This window comes from Nannobrachium achirus (genome assembly GCF_963921795.1).
Source record: "Nannobrachium achirus genome assembly, chromosome: 1".
Classification (NCBI taxonomy): domain Eukaryota; kingdom Metazoa; phylum Chordata; class Actinopteri; order Myctophiformes; family Myctophidae; genus Nannobrachium; species Nannobrachium achirus.
Window position 1 is genome coordinate 80,024,903 of NC_137810.1, and position 12,904 is coordinate 80,037,806.

The window sequence follows — 12,904 nt, forward strand, 5'->3', positions numbered from 1 at the left end:
TAACCATAACCCTAATCCTAACCCTAACCTCAGTAAAACTAACGCTGGTGAATGCTAACCTGGTGAAATGCTAACCTGCCAATGCTGTTGAGTAGCTAACCTGCCGACGCTGGTGAAAACGAGCGCTATATACTGTACTGTTTCCATCCATCTTCTCCAGTGGGATCCATAATCAGGCCCCCCTGACACATCACTGAGGCATCTTACTAGTTTAATATACTGTACATACAGTATATAAAGGTGTTTCAAAATGTTCTTAGAAATGAGGGACGGCCACGGCATTGGCAACCCTAGTCACAACAAACAGCCCAGAATTATGATGCAAGACCAAGCAAACACATTGCAACACAAGACGCAATATGTGAAGAACATATCGCTGCTGACGGGGAGAACACCTTCTATGTCCGTGTTTCGACATTTTATGTTTTTTTTTCTCGTAAAGCAGGGGTGGGCAACTTTGATGATGGAGAGGGCCACTATATTTCCACGGAATAGCTATGAGGCGGAATAGCTCAGGGGTAAAGAAACCGTTATTAGAGCACGAAGGGTTCCCGAAGGGATCCCAGTTCGAATCCGGGCTCCCCCTGAGTTAATGTCGAAGGGTCCTTGAGCAAGACTCTGAACCCCTAATTGCTCCCGGTGAGCAGGTTGGTGCCTTGCATGTTTCCTCCGCCACCGGTGTATGAATGTGTGCGTGAATGGGTGAATGTAATGCACAATCTCTGTAAAGCGCCTTGGATAAAAGCGCTATATAAATGCACCATTTACCATTTACACTCACTCCAAAGGGCCACATTGCATATACTATCAGGCTGTTATCTTGTATTTTAACTATTTTTGTAAATTAATGCCCTATACTGCGTCATTCTATGTCACAGAAAAGTAGCAAAACTAGCCGATTTACAAGCTCAAAACGTGTTGCACCGCGGCAGGTTTTGAGCTTGTAGATCAGCTATTTTAGCTATTTTTGAATTGGAATCCTGAGTAGTTTTATTTTGCTCTTTTTGAATTGGAATCCTGAAAGTAAAATTTGTATTTAATTTCAAATGCATTTAGTTATACTTATGTTAACTTTATGAACTTAAATACAAATTACATTCGACATAAAAAATACAATATTTTACTTGTCATTAAAGCTACTACAGACTGAAGTAATTAAAGCGGATCATGTTTGCATGTTTGGAATTGGAACAGCTGGAATCCATAATATATCAGTATTCCGATATGAACCTGTGGGCTGCAATAAGTGAAGGTGGGGGCCGCATGTGGCCCCCGGGCCGCCAGTTGCCCATGTATGTCGTAAGGGAATGCCCTGCTTCCTCACAGTGCTTTTAAAAGAACTAAACTATTCAGAAATAAATGCTTTAAAAATAATAAGAAAGGCATTTGTATTCCAAAAAAAAAAAAAGAAAAAAAAAAGAAAACACAATCTAAAATATGGTGCTCACAGCGTGTTAATTCATTTTGTACTTTTTTTTTCAATTAGTACTTTAAGTACATTTTGTAGTTGAACCGGACCTTTGCGATGAAAAGTTTGTTGGTCAGAGACAGTATGGACAGGCCTTTAAGTTAAGGCATAAGAGGTGGACAATCAAAATACAGCCCTTTCTAATTTTACTCAAGTACATTTTGAATTCCAGACGTTTACTTGTAACAGAGTATTTCTACGCACCACCTGTCGAGCTTGTAGATGTACTACTTTTGAAGCTGTTGTGTGACACTATCAGAGCATGTGAGCGGAGCGCGAGCGGAGAGGAGCGGAGCGGGGAGCAGAGCAGGCCGTTTTTTTGACGTGAGCGAGCGACTTTTCAAATGGGTCTGAGTGGCTTTGGAGCGAGGATTTTCCTCCGCTCCGTTCCTCCGCTCCGCTCCAAGCCGACCCTATTGGGGCAGCGCGCCGCATGTTTCCAACAAAACAGAGCCGTGCAGTACTAGTGCAGTGAAGCCATGTTGGCACCGCGGAGACGGAGAGGAGAACAGACAGAGAATTCCCTATCACGATTTCACTCAAGTCAAATGTATCTAAATGTATATCATCCACACACGTAGGCTATGTTTATAATAAATAGCCTACCTACCTTGTGCCAGTTAAGTTACCAGCAGCCAGTCAACGGATACGATTTGAAAATCAAGTGAGCCTGATTTGGTTGAATGAAAAACACACGCCACGAGTCGCCTCCCTCTCTCGGTTGTGGTATCAATAACCAACTGGATTTAATATTGCCCGTCTTATTAAAAAATACAATGCCTTAGATTAGATGGCGTCTTTTGTAACAGTGAAGGCAGGTTTCCATCACGTTACCGCAGGCATTTGTGTTGGGAACACTAGTCTTGTTGTGGCAAAGCAAAGGAGAAAGTGTTTCGCATATGGTAGCAAAATACTTTTTTAATTTTGGCTGCTGGCTCTGATTGATGATCCTGAGCGAGGAGCGTAAATCAAGGTGAGCGACGGAGCGGCGGGGAGCGGAGCGGCCCGGTGGCCGACCAGAGCGACGAGCGAGCGGGACGAGAGCCCTCTGGAGCGCGGAGCGGCTTTTGTTCCCGCTCCACTCCGCTCACATGCTCTGGACACTATACACTATTCAGCATATGATCAAGAAGGGCTTTAATCTCAATTTTGACATTAAATAAAATCAAGTTTATTTAAGCTATGATGACTAAAACCAAGACTATATATTGACAATTGTATCAGCAAATAAAGATTACACTAAAATGTTAGGGAGGGACTAGTAGAGAAGAGTTCCAGTGAAACCGAAGTCAATTGTAGATTTACTGAAACCTTTCAGATGACTAAAATATTACATTTTATTCAAAAGACTATGACTAAAACTCAAATGTGCTGTCAAAATGAGCACTGTTTAGAGCAGTGGTTCTCAACCTTTTCAGGCCGCGACCCCCAAAATAATCATATTTGAACTGGGGACCCTCCACCTCCACCCTGACGAGCACTTGGAGTTGTAAGACTTACATTACGATTACATTTAGTTTAACACGCTTCTATTGTGAAAATAGCAGATCTACATGCGTTACGAGGCATTGTAGATTGGCTATTTTCACAATGTCTGCCTCTAATATTAGACAATATGCCAAATGTTTAATTTGTCAAGTATTAAAAAGTGCTTAAATTGTCACTTTAGAAATTGAGTGCAAATTGAGTGAGAAAAACAATGTTGCACATTAAGTTAATCATCTGGAGACCCCCAAATTAATGTCCCAACCCACAGATTGAGAACCACTGATTTAGAGCAGGGGTCTTCAACGTTTTCAGGCCAAGGACCTCTTAGTTGAGAGAGAGATGAAGCAGGGACCCCCTCTACTTATTGTGTAAATGTGTTAGGCAGATTTTCATTGACTTCATCTGTCATCTGTCTATGTTGGATTGGTGTTAATGTTTTTTCAGACATTTAGCCACTTCAAATGTATAAGTCTTCTGGTAAAGCAAAGCCCTGCTTCATCATACAAGACTGTCGCACAAAACTAGTGAAAACAGCCGATCTACAAGCACACAACGCCTCGCAATGCGAGGCGTTGTGTCCTTGTAGATCGGCTGTTTTCACTAGTTTAGTACATTAGTTTAGAAGCTTCGGGCGGCCCAGCGTCTAGTCGGCGACCTGGCCAACTCGGGAACGATGTAAATAGGGAATGAATGCCCCGCCCTTTAATGCAAACCCCATTATACCTGTTGTCATAGGACCCGTTTTGACCATCTGTTTGCCTGTGTCCATTTATGCCCATATATGGAGATATCTGTTATCTGTCTGTCTGTCTGTCAGTGTCCATTTTATGTCCATATATGGAGATCACTGCAGATATAGTTCTGGGTCCATTTTATGCCCATATATGCCCATATATGGAGATATCTGTCTATTTGCGTCCATTTCATGCCCATATATGGAGATCTCTGTATCTGTCTGTCTGTGTCCCTTTATGCCCGTATATGGAGATCTTTGTGATTCTGCGTAAATTTTATGCCCATATATGCCATTTGCGTCCATTTTATGCCCATTTATGGAGATCTCTGTATCCGTCTGTCTGTGTCCCTTTATGCCCGTATATGGAGATCTTTGTGATTCTGCGTCCATTTTATGCCCATATATGCTATATATGGAGATATTCAGAGATTTTTTGTTGACTCATGTGGCGTACGTGATGTCAGAGCCTTTTATGAAGTGATGTCACAATGAGTCAGAGCTTTCGCCGATTTCCTCCGGAACAGCCTGATGTCAACAATCAACGCCGCATAAGGAGATTCCGAACGTTTCGCGCCGGTTCGGGAAAACCGCGCGTCGGGTCGGGTCGAGACCCGGCACTGCACTCCGTGCCGCGGCGGGGAACGCGCGTGCCGAATCTGGAGCCGGTGGGACGAACGGTTCTCGAGATACGCGGATTACAGACACACAGACACACAGACAGACAGACAGACAGAGACTTCTCGCATTTATAGATAGATGATAAATACAAAACAAACAGTTCCACCCTACAACGACGATATGTTATAAGTGAAAATTATAATGTAGGGGTGCCTCGGATTAAAAAAATAATATGGGGTACCCTGAGACCAAAAGGTTTGGGAACCCCTGATCTAGGGGTCCCGGACCCCCTGTTGAAGACCCCTGGTTTAAGAGGACAGTTTGCAGGGATGTGTCCTCTCTCCACAGTGATCACAGTGGTGTCTCCACCGTGTCCGGCCTTCCCGCTCCGTCTTAACGACGTTAAGGCTTTTTTCCAGCCTCCGCATTAATCGGATTCCCTCAAGGGCCTTGATTGTGTTTGGATTGTCTGGGGTCTGGGTATACATATGGCTAGCGGTGTTGCCAGCTTTTGCGGGAGAAATAAGCCAGGGACGTGCAGAGAATGTTAGAGAGGCAGGGTCTGAAATTTCTAAAAGGGCCTTTTGGTGAAAATATTGAAAATAGTAGACCTCCAAGCTAGGGCATTAACGACTTTTGATCGACTCGACTCAGTAAAAAGTTGAGTTGAAGTCGACTTTATCGTTTGATGACGTCATCACATCACAAGCGACCCCCCAATTATTTGGGGGGGGGGGGGGGGGGGGGGGGCCCAGATGATTAACTTAAAGGAGTAGTTCACCCAAAGGAATAAACTTTATTCTGTTGTTTACTTACCCTGTGATGTTTATGACCCAAGGAGAATTTTTGTTTTTAAAACCTTCTTTAATGGTAAATCCAGAATCGGCGAAAAATATATAATGGGAATCAATCAGTGACCCGTTTCTGTGGCAAAAAAACAATATCAAAAATCCTTCCATTAAAAAAAAAACACAGCTCCAGCCGTTTATCAAAGCCTGTAGTACCATACTGCTTTGAAACCGCTCCAAAAAGTGCCCTGTAAAGTAAGAAAATTAACTTTAAAATGCTTCCTGTCAAAACAAAGACATGCACGAAAAGGGAGCGTGCATGACCAGGCGTGTGCGTTGTCAGTCATGCTCGTTCGTCGGATGTGTCTCCACTGTTTGTTTTGAAGTCGCGTCATCACAATCAAGGCAACAGGTTTACGGTGAAACAGAAAGCTAGAGATGGGATTTATGGCTCTATGAAGTGAGCCGGATTTAAGATCCGTTCCTTACAAAGAGCCGTTCAAAAGACTGGCTCATTTTAGTCTTAGTTACTTTGTAGATTTAGACGGCAGAAATGTATGCTGAAATGTATATAGGGTTGAAGTGATTTGAACTTATAAGTTATAATCCAAATTTACAAAGTACCTAAGACTAAAATGACCCAGTCTTTTGAACGGCTCTTTGTAAGGAACGGATCTTAAATCCGGCTCACTTCATAGAGCCATAAATCCCATCTCTAGCTTTCTGTTTCACCGTAAACCTGTTGCCTTGATTGCAATGACGCAACTTCAAAACAAACAGTGGAGACACATCCGACGAACGAGCATGACTGACAACGCACGCGCCTGGCCATGCGCGCTCCCTTTTCGTGCATGTCTTTGTTTTGACAGGAAGCATTTTAAAGTTAATTTTCTTACTTTACAGGGCACTTTTTGGAGCGGTTTCAAAGCAGTATGGTACTACAGGCTTTGATAAACGGCTGGAGCTGTGGTTTTTTTTTAATGGAAGGATTTTTGATATTGTTTTTTTGCCACAGAAACGGTTCACTGATTGATTCCCATTATATCTTTTCCGCCGATTCTGGATTTACCACTCAACTGTAAACAAACCAACATAAAGTGTATAGAGGGTATCAAAAGTGCCAATTTAAGGACTTTTTAATACCTCTAAAATGGCAAATTAAACATTGTCCATATTGTCAAATATATAGAGGCAGAAATTGTGAAAATAGCAGATCTACATGCTCACAATGCCTCGCGGTGAGCATGTAGATCGGCTATTTCCACAATAGAAAGTTTTTTCTTTCAACTTCGACTTTCGACTTTCTCTGGTGGGAGTCGACTTGTTTAATGAAGTCGACTGAGTCGACTTGTCGGCTTTTTCGTTAATGCCCTACTCCAAGCTCACAACACCTCGCACTGCGACGCGTTGCTGGAGGTCTGCTATGGTGAGCTTGGCTATTTTCAATAAGCTACTTGATACCACACTAAACAAAAAAGGCAATACTGGAAATGTGGTGTACGGCATGGATTTCTACACGTTGAGGGCAATCCTTTCAACATAAGCTGCTGCATTCAAGTTCAGGAGAGTTTGGACAAGGCAATTCTCTTAAACGCTGCCCTCAGGTACAGCATGGAAAGAGGGCATTTGCATTTCTTTCACCTTAGTGAAAATGGCATTCATGGTCTGGGGAGGGCACTTTTCACAGACTGTTAAAAAGGCAGGGGCTCCAGCCCCCTTTCATGTCTGTGTGTGCATGTGCCTGAAATAAGCTAACCTGGGTCTATGGAAACAAGACCCAAAAGAAGAGACTCAAGGCCTAGGGCATAGCAGTGGTGCCACAGATAGAAAGCTCGTTCTGATCCCGTTCTGAGATTTCGGGGAAAACAAATATTATTTTAAGCCTGGAACGACACAATCCCTGAGTGAATTGAGAGAGAGAGAGTGGTGCCAATGAGGTGTCAGAAAATAAACTGGTCACGTGACCCATGTTTCAGCTTTTTTTTCAGTTTTAAATAACATTGGTTTCAATATCAGTGTCGCGAATATCTGCATTTTTATGTAAATAGACACAACATGGCAACTGTTTTTTACAGTGACAAGTATTTTACAGTGACAACTAAAAACTTGCCAAAAAACTAAGGTTTTAGATCATAAAACTCAGGCTGTTGCCTTGTCACTGGCTACTGCTTGTCATAACGTTGATAACATGCACAACAGCACCACCGAGTGGCAGGTGAAAGTAAGGCAATGAAAGGCATGTACTCTGTTATCGTGAGACTACTGTGAGTTAGGCTAGGGCCCCAACAAAAAGACGGCGTTGTGATTTGACGTTGAGGTCGGCAGTGGAGAACCTTTCATTAATTAAAACGGGAACGTTCCCGGTGTTCCCAGCGTTGACGTTGATGCGACGCTCGATGCGCCCGGTGGAGCCAGGGGATAATTAACAGCTTGCTAACCAATTCTCGCAATACTGCCGACTCAAAAAATATAATTTTTTGGGACGTCAATATAATTATATCGTTTGCAAATCAGAAAACAAGATATCCAGAAATAACCTATGGTATGTTTTCTTTCATTTGTCTGAATCTATTATTTTTATAAAGGTCACAGTCGTTAGAAAATTATGTTTATTCTGAATCCATTGCACAAAAATAGTCTTGTGGGTCCGTTTTTAGCCCAAGGAATGTTTTTCGTGCAAAAGAGATGCTTGCAATGGATTCAGAATCATGAAAAACCCCTAGTTTGACCCCTCACATGCTACTTAAAGCAGATTATTTTTTTGCTTTTTTTTCCCTGTATACCGTAGTAAAGTAGCGGCTGATAACATCTATTAAGCTGGGTCTCAGAAAGGGTTATCATACCAAAATGTAAACATGTAGGAAGACAAACATTTTTAAAACATACGGTAGCAATTTGTGAAGATATCAGAATTGGCCCCTGGCCTATATAGGGCTCTGCACAATCCAAGCTCCCGGTCAATCATGACCAAAGTCACTTATAATAAGCAGACATGGCAACACTGAAGGCCAGCCATGGGACCTTCATGGACAGGAGACGATGAAGCCTTTCTGCTTGTTGTTTTATTGACCTGTTTTAAGAGCGATAAAACTATCTCTTTCTTTCCCCCTCTGGTTTCCCAAAGGGTGGGTCGAGACCCACCTTTTGGGGTCGCAGACCCATTTTTATGTGCCACAAGAAATACCCCATCCTCCCTCCCCCTGACTTTGTTTTTCTTTTCTTTTTTTTTTCTTTTTTTGAAACATAAAAGAAGAAATCCCATGCAATCCCTGGCACAAAACCTATTCAGATGGGGGTCGGTGGCCAAATACAAATCAATTTGGGGGTCCTTGACATGAAAAAATAAAATAAAACCACTGCTTTGCAGGACCACATTGTCCGTGGACCGCAGATTGAGCAACAGTCATTGGCGATCACTCGAAGTCGAGTAGTAGGTCCTCCTGGGGGTCCTTATTGTGGGTCCTCAGATGGCTGAATAGTCCAATTCTGGAACCACACACTTTGGTGCAGTGTGGACATTGGTGTGAGGTGCTGGGGGTGGGATGTGGAACAGCCTCTTTGGTGGCGGTTACCCTCTCCTTTCTCTGCTGTCGCTTGACTGTGGCAGCCCGGCGGAGATTGTGCTCCTGGAATGCGGTGCCATCGTGAGGACAGCTTGTGCTGTTTATGTGGAATTGTTTGAGGTTTATCCTGACATTGTCCTTAACCCATTTAGGCCTAGAATTATTGACTGCTTTAACCAGTGAAAAATAGCAGATATACAACGATGGTACCAATGCTGTCCATGCCTGCCTCCTCGACCACACTGACGTTTGTGCGCCTCTCCTTCCAGGTGATGTGCAGGATTTTGCGCAGGCACCTCTGGTGGTAGGAGTCCAGGCTCTTATGTGCCGGCTGTGGGTGGTCCATGTCTCTGCACCATATATGTGCCTCAACATCATCAGGATACTCAGGTGGCAAGTTGTCAGTTATTGCAGCTTGGAGTGTCTCAGGCTTTTCCAAGTTCCTGATGTTGAGGCTGGGGCGCTGTTGCTTTTTCTTCCCTCTTCTTTTGGGCATCAGTCTAATGACCATAGTTGATCGGATTAGACAATGGTCTGTCCAACATCCATCTGTACCGGTCATTGCCCTTGTTAGATGAACATCGCACCTGTCCCTGGTTCTGACAATGACAAAATCAATCAGATGCCAATGTCTGGAGCGGGGATACATCCAAGAGGTCTTGAATTAGTTTTTCTGTCTGAAAAGGGTGTTGGTAAGTTTGTGTTCTACACATTTGGTCAGAAGGAGAACTCCCATTGGAGTTGATGTTCCCTACCCCCTCTCTCCCAATGGTGCCAGTCCACGTTCTATAATCCCGACCGACTCTGGCATTGAAGTCCCCCAGAAGGATGATTTTGTCTTCCTTAGGGATTCCTGACAGGATGTTATCTAGACTGGCATAGAAGGCTTCCTTGATATCATCTTGTGAGTCCATTGTGGGAGCATATGCACTCACAACAGTTGCCATCTGGTTGCTGTCCAGTAAAGCCTGACTGTCATTAGGCGTTCGCTAAAGCCCTGGGGTAGTTCAGTGAGCTGGCCAACCAGGTTGTTTCTGATGGCAAAGCCAACCCCATGTATTCTGGTTTCACCAGCAGGCTTTCCTTTCCAGAAGAAGGTGTATCCACCTTTTTCCTCCCTCAGTTGACCTTCTTCTGCGAGTCTGGTCTCAGACAGGGCTGCAATGTCAATGTTCAACCTTCGCAATTCCCTTGCTACAAAGGCTGTTCTTCCCTCTGGCCTGTCACAGGAGTCTTTGTCCAAAAGTGTGTGCACATTCCAGGCTCCAAAATGTCTTACCACATTTAAGGAGATCCCACTGGATGCGGTAATCCAGCTAGGAAGTTGGGGAGGCAGAGATTTTTTGGGACACCTTTTCTAGTCCCGTCTCCTACTGGGGTGAGCAGTGTGGATCCTAAAAAGGGCTGATCAGTCGTGTATGAAGGTACCGAAGGACTCTACTGCCTCGTTCCGAGAATCCAGCGACTCGAACTTCACCCACCGCCTGTGTGCCAGTATGTGAATGGAATATATATTTTTTTAAATATATACTAATACAAAAAAGAATAAGAAAAGAACTGGGACATTCTGCATAACGACTACTTTTACTTTCACTTTGAGTATACTTTGACAGTACTTTTGGAGTTTCACTGTGTGGGAGGCTATTTTACGCATATTTTGATTATTACTTGCGCCAGCAGAGCGTGCAAGTACTGCGTTCAACTGCTTATGTAGGTAGGTAGGTAGGTAGGTAGGTAGGTTGGTAGGTAGGTAGGTAGGTAGGTAGGTAGGTAGGTTGGTAGGTTGGTTGGTTGGTTGGTTGGTTGGTTGGTTGGTTGGTAGGTAGGTAGGTGTATGTGTTTAAGCCCGTAGCCCAATCAGGGACCAGCATTTCTAGCAATGCATCATTAACAGCCAATTCCTGCAACCAGCATTCCTTGTGATGCCAGTGGTGATGCCAGTGCTGAGCGCACCTCATGGCTCTTTCTGCTAAAGTAGGCAATACATGGCCTACTTGGGCACAGGTGCAAGTTGGCACCTGGACAGAGTGCAGTTCTAGTTGTGATTGTTATGTGCTTTGCACATATGCAGCATTTACTCTCAAACCCGGCAGATCCTGACCGTCAGTGAGTGAGTCCAGTGGGGTCAGTTCAGAAAAAGCTAAGGTATGGCAACATGACTGGTGTCTTGCACGCAAGACACCAGTCTACTTTTGGTACTTTAAGTACTTATTGATGCCAATACTTTTTTACTTTTACTCAAGTGAATTTTGAATTCCGTACTTCTACTTGTAACAGAGTATTTCTATATTGCAGTATTGATACTTTTAATTAAGTAAAACATTTGAGTAGTTTTTCCACCACTGAATCTCGGTCTCCTAAAAAGGTGGCCACCTACTTAACGCGTATACGGGAAGTAAACCGTCTTAGCTGCCTGCCACTGATCGTTGTTGCCCTGCATGTGTTCTATTGTGTTCAGTGCCGGGGGCTCCTCCCAGGAAGGTGGAGGCGGAGCCAGTGAACGCAACGGCGGTGCGCGTGGCGTGGAAAGCACCGCTGGCGCCGCGCCAGCATGGCGCCATCAGGGGATACCAGCTGGTCTACTCCAGGCTGCAGGATGGAGAGCCCCGCGGACAGCCTGGCATCATGGACGTAGCCCTGCCCCAAGCTCAGGTAGGGAACTGTCACCAGAGGCGTCATTTGGGTATGGCAAGGTATGGAAGCTGCCATACCTTGGCTACAGGGGAAAAAAAAATACCGTAATTGCTGGACAATAAGCCGCACCTGAATATAAGCCGCACCAGCTACATTTAGAACAAAAAACACATGTTTACAGGGCTGGGACTCGATTAAAAAAAATCATCTAATTAATCAGAGGCTTTGTAAATGATTAATCAAAATTAATCGCATGTTTAATCGCATATAAATATTTTACCTGAGAAGCATTTTTTTCAAGTAAAACACATTTTGTTGTACGAGTGAATCAATGAGTGAGTTTTTCAAATCTAAATTTCGCATCCACTGGGCCAAGCAAAGCGCTCTGATCGGCTACTTCTCCCTTTGCGTTTGTTGTCTCTTCTTGGTTGGTGCATCGCTATGATCGGTATGGCCGAACCTGAAGGTTCTGTTGTGCGATTAAAATACGTTATTTTTTTTAATCAAGTTAATTTTCTGTAATTAATTAATCACAATTAATCAGTTAAAGTCCCAGCCCTAGTTTACATATATAAGCCGAACCTCCTTCCTGCTTCCTGCTAGAGCGCCCCTGGTGGCCATTAGCTGTACAAATTTCTATATAAGCCGCACCATTGTATAAGCCGCAGGGTTCAAAACATGGGAAAAAAGCCGCGGCTTATAGTCCGGCTATAGACCATATTCACACGTGGCCATCGTGCCATTAAGTTAAAGTGGTACTGTCACCTAAAGGGGTTGAGGGGCAGATTACACTGTGACATGAGCTTCTCTGAAAACGGTCTGAAACAGTCTGAAGCTCATGTCACAGTGTAATCTGCCCCTCGCCCCCCAACAACAGCTGACCAAGTAAGTACTCATACAGTCAGGCTATACAGACAATTAATTTGATTGGCTTATAATTGCGCATCCCCACAATGACATCATAAAAATATTAACTTGTTTTTTTAAGATTCTTCTTTCTCTATAATTTTTATCCCACGATTTTGTAACCCATTTTCACCCAGTGCCAATTGCCTATGTAATCCTGGGCTCTGCTCTCCCTCTGCCGCGCCTGGGGAGACAACGGACAAACCTAATGCTTCCTTCAATGTATGGGTAGTCCAAGTTGTTTCTTTTCACCTGACAGGGGGGATTTCCCTGGGATGTACATAGCACGTGGAAGGAACAACATTTTTACAACCAGTTCCTTTCCCCTCCATCAGGCGCCCTGGCTGGCCAGAGGGAGGCATTATTGAGACCAGGATTACTGCATGTTTTTGTGAGGGTATCAACCCTAAGAGACACAGGGAGAACATGCAAACTTCACACAGAACCCAGGACCTTCTAGCTGTGAGGCGAAGCGCTAACCCCCCCCCCCCCCCCCCCCCCCCTCTTTTTTTCTTTTCTTAAAAATTCTTAAAGTGACAGTAACCCTTTAGGTGACAGTCACCCTTAATGAGATGTCACCCCAGTTGCCACCCCGGTTGCCACCCGGTTTCAATGCAAATTTCAAACATGGCCGCCAGGTGAATATGGTCAATTACGGTACTTCTTAAAATAAATTCATCATGCCTGTTGCTAAGGTATGGCA

The 12,904-nt window shown here is 44.0% G+C and overlaps 1 protein-coding gene across 1 annotated transcript in view; it reads left to right on the top strand.

Moving 5' to 3' along the window:
• ptprfa (protein tyrosine phosphatase receptor type Fa) overlaps window positions 1-12,904 on the top strand; it is a gene marked incomplete at its 5' end in the record, with an annotated part of 370,668 nt that overhangs the window by 118,352 nt on the left and 239,412 nt on the right. The window contains one exon of the mRNA XM_080720119.1: window positions 11,120-11,313. Coding sequence (XP_080576245.1) covers window positions 11,120-11,313 — 194 coding nt within the window. The remainder of the gene's footprint in view (window positions 1-11,119; window positions 11,314-12,904) is intronic.